Raw genomic sequence first — 17,096 nt, forward strand, 5'->3', positions numbered from 1 at the left:
ACCCCAAAACTTACCTCATCAGCAAGTCGCAAAAGCATCCGCAGAAACCTGGCCAAGTGCATCTGCCTGGCTGAAAGCTCACCTCGACCCGAATAGTCCGTTCTGTAGAGGGCAGTGGCACTGTCTACAATTAGCAGTGCATACCTACAGGGAACACAGATTCTCTGAAGCCTGTTTCTAAACGCCGATGTCAGATTTTGCTCCCTTTCCCACTACCCTAACATTTTATATTTATGGCTACACTTATTTATTTATACAACATGCACTTGAGTTATCCTATAACAAAATTTCCAACAAGTTCAGGTGAATTATAGTTTCATATTTTAACAGTGACTTGACCTAAATCACAAAGCAGGGGTGTCAAAATAGGAACTAAAACTCAAACCTCCCCATTTCTAATTCAAGCTACTATCAAATTTGCCACAGCCTGTACAACATTCAAGCCAAGGGCTCTGGGAAAACATGTTCAGTATCTTCTTCTGCCCACATACCTGGACTCAACCATCATGGCCGATGCCTGATAAAGGAGCTGGGTCTGGTGGTCTGTGTTGAACCCTCGGGCATATGCTACATTATCCAGGACATCACTGCCAGAGAGGCCATATCTAGAAGAGAGAACATTTTGAGGCTGATACAAAACTAAGGCAATGAAATTACCTGAATGGGTAGGTAAGAAGTGATAGTAAGAAGGCTAAAGAATATAATTCCCTTTCTATTAGGAAGCCCAGGGAAACTACAGAGAAAGATATAACAGCAACTGTGTTACAGTAGATCTACCTGGCAGGACTTCAGAATAAATCAATCTATTCTTTGAGGACTCCTGAACTAGAATGATAAATTTCCAAATATAAGGAAACAATCAATGTTCTCCTGGAAAAACAAAAGGCAGCATGACAGATTTAGGACTGAAACAAAAACAATCACTCAAAGATCAATTAAACAAAATCATATAAACTGTTTGTTGTATAGGAATAAAACCTCCTAAACTCAAAACCCTAAGGACTCAAAACTGTAAAAGTCCTATACTTAAGAGAAATAAGTGTACTCCATCTGTTCTCCCCTTTTTCTTGCTAGTAACAAGTTATAGAATCTGTGACATGGATCTAGTATGGTTAAATAAGTAATACCTTAATTCATCTTATATTTCAATAATGATTTTTCACCTTTGCATCAAAAAATACCTTTCTTAGAACCCCTTTTCCTCCTGCCCCCAATCCCTCCCAGCATCAGGGTCTTTTCCAGTGAGTTAACGCTTCGCATGAGGTGGCCAAAGTACTGGAGTTTCAGCTTTAGCATCATTCCTTCCAAAGAACACCCAGGGCTGATCTCCTTTAGAATGGACTGGTTGGATCTCCTTGCAGTCCAAGGGACTCTCAAGAGTCTTCTCCAACACCACAGTTTAAAAGCATCAATTCTTCGGCGCTCAGCTTTCTTCCCAGTCCAACTCTCACATCCATACATGACCACAGGAAAAACCATAGCTTTGACTAGGTGGCCCTAGTTGGCAAAGTAATATCTTTGCCAAAGTAATACTTTGTTGGCAAAGTAATATCTCTGCTTTTTTTTTTCTTTAAATATCTCTGCTTTTTAATGGGCTGTCTAGGTTGGTCATAACTTTCCTTCCAAGGAGTAAGCGTCTTTTAATTTCATGGCTGCAGTCACCATCTGCAGTGATTTTGGAGCCCCCCCAAAATAAAGGCTGACACTGTTTCCACTGTTTCCCTATCTATCTCCCATGAACTGATGGGACCAGATGCCATGATCTTCGTTTTCTGAATGTTGAGCTTTAAGCCAACTTTTTCACTCTCCTCTTTCACTTTCATCAAGAGACTTTTTAGTTCCTCTTCACTTTCTGCCATAAGGGTGGTGTCATCTGCATATCTGAGGTTATTGATATTTCTCCCGGCAATCTTGATTCCAGCTTGTGCTTCTTCCAGCCCAGCGTTTCTCATGATGTACTCTGCAAAGAAGTTAAATAAGCAGGGTGACAATATACAGCCTTGATGTACTCCTTTTCCTATTTGGAACCAGTCTGTTGTTCCATGTCCAGTTCTAACTGTTGCTTCCTGACCTGCATATAGGTTTCTCAAGAGGCAGGTCAGGTTGTCTGGGATTCCCATCTCTTTCAGAATTTTCCACAGTTTATGATCCACACAGTCAAAGGCTTTGGCATAGTCAGCTTGTCATTAAATGTATCTTAATAGGATCCCATTTCTTCAAAAGTGGTTTGATTTATTCATCTATCAAGACTCAGCTAAATGCCAGTACTTTTATAAAAGCTTCCCTGTATCTCTTGAATAGATGTGATTCCCCTTCTTCTGCACTTTGAGAAAACTTGATTTAGGCCTTTTTATGGCACTTGTGAGGAGCTACCTGCCATTCTTTTACTAGACTAAAAATTCCTTGAGGGAAAAGACTATGCCTTTCCAACTAGCACATTTTTTTTTATACCTAGTAAATTCTGAATAAACATTGCTGAATATGAAGTTTTTAACCATAATCCAAACAAAAGGAGAATCATATGTCATCACTTTAACTCAAGTAATATTTTCAGATTAAGGTTACCTAAAATCATTATAGTTCAAAAGTATAATACTGACTCCCTTATGTAACACTTCAAAAGATAGTCTGTTGAAATAAAATCTATGTGCTATAATTTCTTGAGATCCAGAAGTCTCTATGCTTAAGAGTTTATCTTTTAAGAGAAGCAATCTATTCTATGTAAAGATTCTGATCATTACAAAAGCATATACTACGTGAAGCCTACTCTTCTGAGACTTAGCTTTAGTAGCTTTCCTCTGTTTTCCTACCCAAAAGAATAGAAAAACAAAAGAATGTCTAGCACTTGAAATAATCCTGCAATAAGATGAGCCTCGATATCAGGAGATCCCACTCCTCCCAACTGAATTTTCTACATCTTTCAATGGATTCATCATATTTGGCAAACCCGGTCTTTGCACTTCCCTGGACAGTTCACCAGTTATTCTTTGCCATTATCAATACAAAGGGAAGTTTAGCTGTTTTGTTTGCTTTTTAAAGTGGATTGATGATGATAAATTTGTTGAGTCTAGGCATGGAGACAAGAAAATGAAGCAAACACAGTTTTACCTTAGGATCATGACCAAATGGGGATAAAAAGATAAATTTTCTGTATTTAAGTCATAACTATAAGATAGAAAAAAGACTGAAGAGGCCTAAATACTACATAAACCTTCTAGTCTTGCCTCAAGAAACATTGATATAATCTACTATCAGGAATGGAGACTAACTTCTGCTGTTAGAATACAGATGTTACTAGAAAAACAGAGTCATCCTGGCCTTTCTTTCAGCAGAGTTCATAAAGTTCATTATGGGGATCTCTGTGCTGATATTCTTGAAGTAGTAGAGAATTTTCAGTTCCTACAACTTGGAAAAAGCTGGCTGGAAATCAGTATCACTCATCACCAGGGAAATACAAATCAGAACCACAGGAGTCTATCACCTGTCAGGGTGGCTGTTCTCCCAAAGAAAAGAAACGTTGCCGAGGATGCGGAGAAGAGTGAACCCTCAGGCACTGTTCGTGGGAATATAAACTGGTACAGTCACTGTGGAGAATGGTGTGGAGGTTTGTCAGGAAACTAAATTATCATATGATCAAGTAATTTCACTGCTGTGTATGTATCTAAAGAAAAAAGACATTCAAAAAGATGTATGCATCCCAGTGTTCATAGTATTATTCACAACAGCCAAGATAAGGAAGCAACCTAACCTGCCAACAACAGAGGAATGGATAAAGATGTGGTATATATATTCAATAGAATATTACTAAGCCGTAACAAAGAATGAAATCTTGTCATTTGTAACAACATGGATAGACCCGGAGGGCATTATGCTTAGTGAAATAAGTCAGACAAAGAAAGACAAATACTGTATGTTATCACTTATATGTGGGACTTAATAAATAAATAGAACAGAACAGAAACAGACTCAAAGATACAGAGAACAAGTAGTTACCAGGGCGGAGAAGAATGGGGGAGGGACAAAAAAGGGGTAAAGGATTAAGAGGTACAGACTATTATATATATTAACAAAATAAATAAGCCACAAGGATATATTGCACAGGTAATATAGCCAATATTTTCTAATAACTTTAAATGGAGTATAATCTATAAAAATATTAAATCAGTATGTTATACACCTGAAACTAATATTGTAATCAACTATATGTGGGACTTCCCTGGAGGTCCAGTGGTTAAGAATCCACCTTCCAATGCAGGGCACATGAGTTTAATCCCTGGTTGAAGAACTAAGATCCCACATGCTGCAGGGCTACTGTGCCCCTGTGCCACAACTAAGACCAGTTGCAGGGACTTCTGGTGGTCCAGTGGCTAAGACTCCAATCTCTCAATGTGTGGGGCTTGGGTTTGATCCCTTGAGATTTAGTCAGGGGACTAAATCTCACATGCTGCAACTAAGACCTGGCACAGCCAAACAATGAAATATTTTAAAAAGAATAATAAATAAGAATAAAATGAATTCCATCAAAAAGCAAAAAAGACCAGATGCAACCAAATATAAAAAATCAACTATACATCAAGTATTCTATACACACATAAAAACTTATATAGTGCTGTATGTCAATTATATCTCAATCAAACTGGAAGATAAAATGGGAATTTTCATAGTAAAAACAAAAAAGCATGTAAGTTTGAAAAATTCAGCTGTATTGCCTCAAGGGAGTTCTGTCATTCTTTCTTTCATAGTATTTTAAATACATTCCAAAAGGGTAGGGACACTGTGGCAAGCAATGGTGGCCATGGTTTTCCAACTCAGCAAGCATCCCAATCACCTGGGGAGCTTGTCACACCACTACTGGACCCTATCCTCAGTCTCTTGGTCATCTCTATTTCTGTAGATCTGTAGTGGAATCAGAGGACAGTGAAGGACAGGACTCTTTGCGACCCCATGGACTGTAGCCTACCAGGCTCCTCCCTCCATGGGATAGGCAGACGCTTTAACCTCTGAGCCACCAGGGAAGCCACAGGGATTCAGAGGATCTGCATTTCAATTTCCCAAGTGATGGTAATGCAGTTATAGGGAGGACTAGAGTCTTAGAGAAGGCACTGGCAACCCACTCCAGTACTCTTGGCCTGGAGAATCCCATGGACGGAGGAGCCTGGTAGGCTGCAGTCCATGGGGTCGCTGAGGGTCGGACACGACTGAGCGACTTCACTTTCACTTTTCACCTTCATGCATTGGAGAAGGAAACGGCAACCCACTCCAGTGTTCCTGCCTGGAGAATCCCAGGGATGGGGGAGCCTGGTGGGCTGCCGCCTATGGGGTAGCACAGTCGGACATGACTGAAGTGACTTAGCAGCAGCAGAGTCTTAGAAACCTCTGAGCTAGTCATCTGAATGTGAGTTAATATTCTTCAACAGAATATGGCAAAAATTTATCAATAAGGGTTGTTCTCTTGTGGAAGGAAATTAGGTATTAATTATCTTAGGAGGCCCTGTCCTGTAACTTTCTCAGATATATAAATTTAAATGCAATATACATAAATATAAACTCAATTATAAAAATTTTCCTGATAGAAGTGATTAAAATGAATTAAATTTCTAAACATTTTTCTTTTAGTTGACAAAACAGCCATAAACATGGCTCTAATAAATATTAGTTCATTAACAAACATCGAATGCGCTGTTCTAGGGCTTGGGGATACAGTGAATGGTCAAAACAAAGTCCCAGTCCTCATAACATTCTACTATCTCATATATCCTATCTGAACACTCATTTATACTATTGCACAAAATCTTAGTGACTTTATCCAAAAGAACTCAACTAATAAAGTAGCGTACTTAATTAAAAGTGTTTTCTGTAGAACACCAAAATCAACTTTGGGAAAGAATATACATTTTGATATACTCATCTTTGGTAAACTAAAATCAGGTTGCAAGAAAGTAATTCTTTTTTCCTGACAGGGATTTTCTAAGAAGAAGCAAAGGGCTACAGTTATTGTTCCAGCCTAATTTTATGCCTCAATGGTGTATATCTGATGACTTGGATTCCTCCAATTGTAAAATGGGAAAGACAATTCTGTTATAAAACTAGCGAATTCTCCTTAACTTAGCAAGGCAGGTTCCAATGTGAATCCAACATCTCAACATGCAATTAAATTTCATTTAATCATCACTAGGTTTCAGTAAAATGTGTGGTAGGAATCAAATTATCATATTTGACCCTAGACAAGGGAAAATTAAGGAAAACAATTTTGAAAGTTTATTTGAAAGCTGTATTAGGGGATGTAGGAAAATTACCAATTCTTTTGTTTAAATAAAATAAATTATTACTTATTTGGCTGCACCAGGTCTTAGTTGCAGAATGTGGGATCTATTAACAGTTCCCTGACAAGGGATTGAACCCAGCCCCCCTTGCACTGGGAGTGCAGTCTTAGCTACTGGACCACTAGGGAGGTCCCGAAAAATGTACAAATTCCTTACCAGCTTTTCTGAGGTATAATTTATATACCATAAAATTGATGTGTTTTAAATGTAAAATTCAATGACTTTAATAATTCAATTTTAGAACATTTCCATTGCTCAGAAAGATTTCTCCAATCTATCTGCAGTTACTTTCTGTTCCTACTCCCTGCCCCAGGCAACCATGCATCTACTGTCTCTATATTTTCCTTCTGGGAATTTCAAATAAATGTAATTCTATTTGGTCTCTTCTGTCTAGCTTCTGTCATTTAGCATGTTGTTGGGGTTTGTCCATGTTATAACATGTATCATTACTTCATTCCTTTTAGCTGTTTAGTAGTATTCCATTGTATGGATATGCCACATTTTATTTATTCATTCATCAGTGGATGGACAATTGGGTTGTTTCTAGGTTTTGGCTATTTAATAATACTTATAAACATCCACAAACAAGTCTCTGTGTGGACATGTTTACATACCTCTTGGGTACATAACCAGAGTGTAATTGCTGGGTTATATGGCAAATTTATGTTTAAATGTCACAGTTTTTATTGTCAACTCTCGATTCTATTCCATTGATCCATATGTCTATCCTTAAGGCAGCACCACACTGTCTTGATTACTATTGTTTATAGTAAGTTTTAAAACTGGGAAAACTGAGACCTCCAATTTTGTTCTTTTTTTCTCCTCCAAGAATGTTTTGGCTGTTCTGGGTCCTTGATGTTTCTATATTAATTTTATAATCAGCTTGTCAGTATCTGGAAAAAAGGCTGGTGGAATTTCAATAGGCATTGTATTGAATTTGTAGATCAATTTGATATTATTTTTAATAATATCACATCTTCCAATCCATGAATGTGAAATGTTTCTCTATGTAGATATTCTTCAGTTTCTTTCAGCAATGTTAGCTATCAGTGTACAAGTCTTGGACTTCTGTTAAATTTATTACTATTTCATTCTTTTTGATACTACTGCGAATGGAATTATTTTCTTAAGTTTTGAATTGTTCATTGCTAGTATATAGAAATACAATGGATTTTGGTATATTGAAATTGCATCCTTTGAACTAATTTAGTTCTAGTAGTTTTTTGTGTATGTAGCTTCTTAAGATTTTCTACATATAGGATCATTTCATTGATTAATGAAGATAGTTTATATTTTCTATTCCAATCTGGATGCTTTTTATTTTATTTTCTTGTACTGGCTGGGACCTTCAGTACAATGTGAATATAAGTGGTGAGTGTGGAGATCTTTGCCTTATTCCCAATCTTAAGGAGAAAACATTCAGATTTTCACCATTAAAAATGATGCCAGCTGTAGGTTTTTGTAGATGCTCTTTATCAGGGCATCTGATAAATGCTGTATCCATTACGGAGAGTAAGGTATTAGTCCCGAACAATTATGCACATATTTGGGGGCTCTATTAAGTGTGTATATATTTGTTATACTGTCTGGATGAACTGACCTTTTATTTATAAGATGTTCCTCTTTGCCTCAATTAGTACCTTTTTTTTTGTCTTAAAGTCTATTTTGTCTGGTATTAGTATAGCTACTCCCGCCCTCTATGGTTACTATTTGCATGCAATATTTTTTTCTCATCTTTTTAGTTTCAGCCTATTTGGGTCTTTGAATCTAAACTGGTTCTCTGGAAGGCAGCATACAGTTGATCTTGTTTTTTATCCAGTTTGACAGCAACTCACAGGTTTTTTGACTAAAGAAGCATGTTTTTCTCTAAGGTTATTCTTTTGAAACACACATACAACTTTGGGATATGGAGCAATAAGACAGAGGAAAAGACACCCTTCAGCCAGACTAAGCCTGGCAATCACTACAGTGACAGATGGAGCCATGTTTCTCTTGTCTGATCCAGTAACCTACCTCTCAGCCACTGCTAGCAGCCGTTCTGGCCTAAAGGTACCTTCGGTGTCAATGTACATGGCCTTTCCTTCACCTCCACCTCGGTCAATGGGAAGCTAGAGAGAAAAAGAACAGTGGAAATGACACTGTACTTCTGATATAACTGAACAACTTCCTTCTGACGGGCCTATAATCGCTTCCGCTCCCAGTAAAGCAAAAAGAAAAATAAAGTGACAATAAGATCTAGGGAGGAGACACTCACTTCTGAGAGAAGTGCATCTAGTAGTAGGTATGGAGGTCACTGTGAGGCTAGAGTCTGGCCAGAGTTGAAGAGTGCTTGGAAATATATACCAAAGTAAGTGATAAAATTATTTTTTTTAAAAACATACACTTCTTCCAATTAAAAAAAAAATTTCTACCATTGTATACCAGCAAAAGACTGATCAAGTCTCTCAAGGCAATTTGGAAGATCATTTACTTAGCTTTAATAAGCAAGAGACTGATCCAATACCCAAATCATTTTATCATATCCAGATCACACTTAAACGAGCAGAGCTCATATTTACCGAGCAGAGTTCATTCCTTCGGGTTGCTGAAGGAGATTGGCAACTACCCCAGGGGCATCCCTAGCACATTTAATAGGTGTTTGCTCCAATAGTACACAGATATTGAAAATAAACAAACATAGAAAAGGAAAAATAATCAGAGTTTAAAAAAAAAAAGAAAGAAAATGGAGGAATGCCAGGAAAACTGTCTCATGAGCTGTTCAGGGAAATCTGCTTTAGGTACCTATCCCATACCAGATACTGAGTTCTACCAATTTTAAGTGAATGTGGCTAAATGGTAGTTTCCACCCTTGAAATCTACTTTGGAACCTTTAAATTCTGAGGAGAATCCCTTACAGCGGTTTACATTAAGTGCCTGGTAATGCCAAAATTTTGTCTTTTCCGATTCTGAGAAAAAGGATTTTTTTCAAAATTACAAAAGTACTACATGCTTGTATTAAAAATTCAAGCAATATAGAAATGAGTGGGAAAAAAAAAAAAAAAGGAAAATTTCTTCTTTTAAAAACTCCCATCTCCCAGATCATTTTCTGTGTATTTTCATACAAACACTTTTTATATGATTCTGCCACTTGCTATGTGACCCTGAGAATATTACTTCTCAGTTTTTACATTTTGTGTAAAATGTAATAAAACCTACTTATGGCACTGTTTTGAAGATGAGATAATTCACGCTAAGTGTTTAGCACAGTGCCTGATACATAGAAGACATCTGGAAGACTCAAGCTGTCCTCCACCTCTAGGGCACTGACTTTAGCATATATTAAATTACAGAAGGCTTCATTAATTTGGAAAGGGGAAAATGATTATGTTGTCATTTGGTAGGCTGGCAGATAAAATTGTTCAAACTATAGGAATTTGTGGAAAGAGCAAAAGATATATATACAACAGAAGAATGTCTTCAGAAAGCAGAAACTGCCTCGGTTTTTGGGGAGGAGAAAATCTTGACATTCAGGGGCCTAAGTCCATAGGAATTAAAATGAATGAGCTTCTCCTTTCTCTCACTTTCTTGCATCTTTAGTACTAGCATGAGTTCTTTTCCAGCTAAACAGACCTCCTTGGGCAGAAGGGAGGCCATGAGTGTCTGGACAGGGCATTGGTAGGCAGACTGACAGCAGAGAAGTGGACTGCTGGCCTGGTCACAGGGGGATGGACTATGTGCTGTACACCCCTGCTCATTTTGTCTCCTTTGCCTCACCCTTCCAGTGTCACCTCAGCTATCTCCTGTTGCTGGGCTGACCACCAAGGTAGCTATTTGTAATAACTACTTAGTACCATAAGCAGAGACATCACTTTGCCGACAGAGGTTCATATACTCAAAGCTATGGTTTTTCCAGTAGTCATGTATGGATGTGAGAGTGGGACCATAAAGAAGGCTCAGCGCTGAAGAACTGATGCTTTTGAACTGTGGTGTTGGAGAAGACTTTTGAGAGTCCCTTGGACAGCCAAGGAGATCAAACCAATCAATCCTAAAGGAAATCAACCCTGAATATTCATTGGAAGGACTGTTGCTGAAGCTCCAATACTTTGGCCACCTGATGCAAAGAGCTGACTCACTGGAAAAGACTCTGATGTTGGGAGAGACTGAGGGCAAGAGAAGGGGGCGACAGAGGATGAGACAGTTGGATGGCATCACTGACTCAGTGAACATAAGTTTGAGCAAACTCACAGAAATAGTGAAGGACAGAGAAGGCTGGCGTGCTGCAGTTCATGAGGCTGCAAAGAGTCGGACACGATTTAGTGACCGAACAACCACAACAACCGTAATTTAATCTTATTTCATAATCATGCAAGCTGTTTTGAACTTTCACCATTTTATAATGCTATGGTGTAAATTCTTTCTACATATATTCTTGATTGTATGTGAAGAGTTTTCTAAGACATTTTCTGTCAAGGGCATGTGCATTTAAAATTTGTACTTAACACTGTCCTCTCAGGATTTTAAAATTATTCTAGTACTGTGAACAAACATGGGCTATTCATTTTTATAACCTAAGTATGACTCTTAACTTTATATAACTTCACTATTAGGCAGATCTGAGACATAACAGGGTTTCACTTCATTAAGTTGAGAAAATCTGAACAAATAAGAGGTGATAATATTTAGATTTAAATCTAATCTAACAGCCTCTTTATACCTCTGGTTCCAGCTCTTAGGCTAGCGACATGTAATCCTTTCCATTACTAATGAATTAGAACTTTTTTTCTCTGACAAAAATATCAAAGATCCAGTTATTCAGCCAACTGTGAATGTTCAGTTGTTTTTATAGAGAGGGTATGTTTTAAAATTTTGCTTCAGTTTATTGTAAACAGGCATTATCTGACTAATAAACATTCCCGAGATAGGAGTCTGTCTGTACAACTTAAGAGCATCAGCATGCTATGCTGAGTTGCCAATGGCAACTACAGATATTGTGTAATGTACCCTAAATATTTATTCCATGTGAATCCCTGTCAAAACAACATAGGGAAAACATTTCTATTTTTAGAGGTCACATATCATATCAGATGACCCACATCTGAGTGATATTTTAAATAGTTCTATTTCCTTTTAGCTAAAATTTTCTAATGGTGCTTGAGCAATAAGCTGTAGCTCCGACAGCTTGACTGTACCACTGTTCCTCTTCTCAATGCTTCCCCTCTATCCTAAAAGTTCTTATATCCCCCTCTTTTCTCCTCGGAGTTATTTATGAGATGAGCCAACATAGCTTATGTCTACTTGATACTGGAATCCTAATGCGGCTACATGTGGTGACATTTTGGTTGCAATGGAAAAGATCAGTAGAGTTACTGAGGAGAGAAACAATCAAAATGAGAATGAGAAAGGAAAGTGATGAGAAAAACAGGAGACCAAGTTGGGCCTCCTGTTAGTAGATAAACTTTTATTCATGCAGAATGAAAATATTTTCCTATCTCAAGAAATGGTATTGACCACTTCAAGACAGTAGTGTTGACTGATGCACATTATCTGTAAAATGGAAAAAAAAAAAAAAAGAGAGAGACAGATTTTCTTGGGTGACTTGAGAGAATCAGTCTCATAATATAAGCCTCTGCAGATATATGTGTTTCACTAAATGTGAACTCTATCCAAGACACAGTCCTAACAAAATCCATATTTCTTTAATGGCACATACCATCTGTATAACATAGCACTACAGTGATGTAACAAACATTTTTATAAAGTGTTCTTAAATACAGAATAAATTATAAACGGTAGTTCATAATTTGTTTCATAAGGGAAAATGCACAAAAGAGAACAATTTATATTTGATGTTTAAATTTATAAGTTCCAAGAATGAATATTATTTTGTTGAGAGGATAAGAACTCACATTGGATGGTAAGATACCAGGAAGTCCCCTCTGTCATACTGACTGAAGAAGGCAGATTTCCTTTCAGTTATTCTCTAACTCCACTGGTAAGTTGTGTCCTTGGGAGAAGTGAGTGTAATCTATCTAGAGAGTTTCCAACTTAACTATGGCTTGATTTACAATCTTTCAACTTTACCATCGTGGGAAAGTGATATGAATTCAGTACAAACCAAAAATCTGAATTTCAGTCCTTTCCCAGGTGAGTCATTTGCTGTACAACACTTTCAGGGTACTGGGCAAGCACACTGCGCTCCCAGTCAGCCACTTGAGCTGGAGGGTAAACAGCTGGTACACTTAGAAACATTCTGGTTCTCACTTTCAGTATAGTATTCAATAAACTACATATGAGAAATTCAGCACTTTATTACAGAACAGGCTTTATGTTAGATGATTTTGCCCAACTGCAGGCTAATGTAAGTGTTCTGAGCATGTTTAAGGTAAGCCGGGCTAAGCTACGATGTTCAGTAGGCTAGGTGCATTAAATGCATATTTAACCTGTAAAACTACCGCACAGTTGTACTCATCTCACATGCCAGCAAAGTAATGCTCAATTCTCCAAGCCAGGTTCAACAGTACGTGAACAGTGAACTTCCAGATATTCAATCTGAATTTAGAAAAGGCAGAGAACCAGAGATCAAATTGCCAACATCCACTGGATCATCGAAAAAGCAAGGGAATGCCAGAAAAACATCTACCTCTGCTTTATTGACTATACCAAAGCCTTTTACTGTGTGGATCACAACAAATTGTGGAAAATTCTGAAAGAGATGGGAATACCAAACCACCTGACCTGCCTCCTGAGAAATCTGTACCAGGTCAAGAAGCAACAGTTAGAACTGGACATGGAACAACAGACTTGGTTACAAATTGGGAAAGTACGTCAAGGCTGTATATTGTCACTCTGCTTATTTAACTTTTATGCGGAGTACATCTTGAGAAATGCTGGGCTGGATGAAGCACAAGCTGGAATCAATATTGCCAGGAGAAATATCAATAACCTCACATATGCAGATGACACCACTCTTATGGCTGAAAGCGAAGAAGAACTACGAGCCTCTTGATGAAAGTGAAAGAGAGTGAAAAAGTTGGCTTTAAAGCTCAACATTCAGAAAACTAACATCATGGCATCCAGTACCATCACTTCATTGTAAACAGATGAGGAAACAATGGAAACAGTGACAGACTTCATTATTTTGGGCTCCGAAATCACTGCAGATGGTGACTGCAGTCATGAAATTAAAAGACGCTTGTTCCTTGGAAGAAAAGTTATGACCAACCTAGACACTACATTAAAAAGCAGAGACATTACTTTGCCAACAAAGGTCTGTCTAGTCAAAGTTATGGTTTTTCCAGTAGTCATGTATGGATGTGACAGCTGGTCTATGAAGAAAGCTGAGTGCCGAAGAATTGATATTTTTGAACTGTGGTGTTGGAGAAGACTCTTGAGAGTCCCCTGGACAGCCAGGAGATCCAGCCAGTCCACCCTAAAGGAAATCAGTCTTGAATATTAATTGGAAGGACTGATGCTGAAGCTGAAACTCCAATATTTTGGCCACCTGATGCTGGGAAAGATTGAAGGCGGGAGAAGGGGACGACAGAGGATGAGATGGTTGGATGGCATCACCGACTCGATGAACATGAGTTTATAATAATTATACCTCAGCTATCCTTAGCTCCTGCCTCTCCTTTCAGTTCATTAAACAAGTTGCTACCAGAATATTTCTGAAAATTTGCTCATGCTTATCTTCTCTTGAAAAATGCTGAATGATCCCCACTCTCTATAGAATCAAGTCTATACTTCTTATATTTTGGTCAAGACCTTGTAAAATGGTCTTGATGTGTCCTTTTCAAAGGTTTGTCTCCTACTATTTGTCCAAATACAACTTCTGAGCTAGGTAAACGGACTTATTTTGTCTTATTATGTTATGCTCCCCTGTCTCTGCCCTATTCATACCATTCCCTATAGTTAAATGCTTTTTAGTTTATTTACCTGGTCAAATTTAGCATTCTTCAGGATCCTGGTCTAATCTCTTTTTCCCACAAAGTATTCAATGATTACTCTAGTGTGATGGAATCCTGTTTCTTCCTTAAATACTTACGCTACTTCCCCTGTATTTTTTTATTTACTAATATATCAGGTATGCCTTCAGTTCAGTTCAGTCACTCAGTCGTGTCCGACTCTTTGAGACCCCATGAACCGCAGCATGCCAGGCCTCCCTGTCCATCACCAACTCCTGGAGTTTACCCAAACTCATGTCCATTGAGTTGGTGATGCCATCGAGCCATCTCATCCTCTGTCATCCCCTTCTCCTCCTGCCCCCAATCCCTCCCATCAGAGTCTTTTCCAGTGAGTCAACTCTTCGCATGAGGTGGCCAAAGTACTGGACTTTCAGCTTTAGCATCAGTCCTTCCAAAGAACACCAGGACTGATCTCCTTTAGGATGGACTGGTTGGATCTCCTTGCAGTCCAAGGGACTCTCAAGAGTCTTCTCCAACACCACAGTTCAAAAGCATCAATTCTTCGGCGCTCAGCCTTCTTCACAGTCTAACCCTCACATCCATACATGACTACTGGAAAAACCATAGCCTTGACTAGATAGACCTTTTTTGGCAAAGTAATGTCTCCACTTTTGAATATGCTGTTTAGGTTGGTCATAACTTTCCTTCCAAGGAGTAAGTGTCTTTGAATTTCATAGCTGCAATCACCATCTGCAGTGATTTTGGAGCCCAGAAAAATAAAGTCTGACACTGTTTCCACTGTTTCCCCATCTATTTCCCATGAAGTGATGGGACCAGATGCCATGATCTTAGTTTTCTGAATGTTGAGCTTTAAGCCAACCCTTTCACTCTCCTCTTTCACTTTCATCAAGAGGCTTTTTAGTTCCTCTTCACTTTCTGCCATAAGGGTGGTGTCATCTGCGTATCTGAGGTTATTGATATTTCTCCCGGCAATCTTGATTCCAGCTTGTGCTTCTTCCAACCCAGCATTTCTCATGCTGTACTCTGCATATAAGTTAAATAAGCAGGGTGACAATATACAGCCTTGACGTACTCCTTTTCCTATTTGGAACCAGTCTGTTGTTCCATATCCAGTTCTAACTATTGCTTCCTGACCTGCATATAGGTTTCTCAAGAGGCAGGTCAGGTGGTCTGGGATTCCCATCTCTTTCAGAATTTTCCACAATTTGTTGTGATCCACACAGTCAAAGGCTTTGGCATAGTCAATAAAGCAGAAATAGATGTTTTTCTGGAACGGTCTTGCTTTTTCGATGATCCAGCGGATGTTGGCAATTTGATCTCTGGTTCCTCTTGCCTTTTCTAAAACCAGCTTGAACATCTGGAAGTTCACGGTTCACGTATTGCTGAAGCCTGGCATGCCTTAGGACATCTAATTCAATCATCTCCATTCATTCCAGTATTTACTGAGCACTGACTTAGGCACTAGCAGTACAGTAGAGAACAAGTCAGTTACTATAAGCCAGGTACTACTTTAATGAGTTTTAAGAGCATGGGCTCTGAAGTTGGGTTTGATTCCTGTAGCTACTACTTAAATGTGATATGATCTTAGGAATTGTTTAACTCATTGTTTCTGTTTCCAAATCCATCCTAGCAAAGCAAACAAAGAAGAAACAGAAGGCATCTGGGGAAGTTTTTTCCCTAATGTAGGAAATACTAGGCATGCTTGTGTAACAATAAAAATAATTTAATAGAGAGGTAGACCAGAAAATAGAAGGAGCAGAGTCCTTGGAAAAGTGGCAAGGCATGGTAACCAGATCACAATGGTAGGGCCTTTGAGAGGAAGAGAGACACTCTCTATTGTAACCCAAGGTAAGAAAAGGTGGCTATAGATAGATGGATTTACCTCACACCAGTCAGAATGGCCCTCATTAAACAGCCTACAAGTAACAAATTTTGGGGAGGGTGTGGAGAAAAAGGAACCCTCCTACACTGTTGGTGGGAATGTAAATTGGTATAGCCACTATGGAAAACAGTATGGAGGTTCCTCAAAAAACTAAAAATAGAGTTACCATATGCTCTAGCAATCCTACTCTTGGGCATATAACCAGACAAAACTTTAGTTCTAAAAGATACATGCACCCCTGTGTTCACAGCAGCACTATCCTAACAGCTAAGACACAGTAGCAACCTAAATGTCCACTGACAGATGGATGGATAAAGAAGATGTGCATATATACAATGGAATACTACTCCGTGGATTAGTACACATATATACAATGGAATACTACCCCATGGATTAGTACACATATATACAATGGAATACTACTCAGCCATAAAAATGAATGAAATACTGCCATTTGCAGCAACACGGATGGACCTAGAGATTGTCATACTAAGTGAACTAAGTCTGAAAGAGAAAGACAAATACCATATGATATCGCTTACAAGCGGAATCTAAAATGTGACACAAATCGACTTATCTACAAAACAGACATAGAGAAAAAGGGAGGGGGATGCTGGGGATGGATAGATTGGGAGTTTGGGATTAGCAGTTGCAAAGTATTATAGAGAATGGATAAACAACAAGGTCCTACTATACAGTACAAGGAACTACATTCAACGTTCTGTTACAAGAGACTTCCCTGGTGATCCAGTGGTTAAGAATCCACCATGCAATGCAAAGCCCATGGGTTCAATCCTTCACTGGAGAACTAAGATCCCACATGCTGTGAGGCAGTTAAGCCCATGAGCCACAACTAGAGCCCGCATGCTCTGGAACCTGAGCAATGCAACTACCTAGCCCGCGTGCCACAACTAGAGAGTCTGTGCGCCACAATGAAGGATCCTACATGATGCAACAGACAAGATCCCGCACGCTGCAACTAAGACC

General features: G+C 38.6%; 1 protein-coding gene across 1 annotated transcript in view; it reads right to left on the reverse strand.

Moving 5' to 3' along the window:
* RAD51 (RAD51 recombinase) overlaps positions 1 to 17,096 on the reverse strand; it is a 35,614-nt gene that overhangs the window by 2,073 nt on the left and 16,445 nt on the right. Inside the window, exons 6-8 of the mRNA XM_086321885.1 lie at positions 8,337 to 8,431; positions 492 to 605; positions 15 to 144 (exon numbers count right to left, since the gene is read on the reverse strand). Of these exons, the coding sequence (XP_086178011.1) occupies positions 15 to 144; positions 492 to 605; positions 8,337 to 8,431 (339 nt within the window). The remainder of the gene's footprint in view (positions 1 to 14; positions 145 to 491; positions 606 to 8,336; positions 8,432 to 17,096) is intronic.

Source organism: Bos grunniens, chromosome 10, assembly GCF_055505025.1.
Source record: "Bos grunniens cultivar Pamir isolate PY7600 chromosome 10, Bosgru_T2T1.0, whole genome shotgun sequence".
In the NCBI taxonomy this organism is placed as follows: domain Eukaryota; kingdom Metazoa; phylum Chordata; class Mammalia; order Artiodactyla; family Bovidae; genus Bos; species Bos grunniens.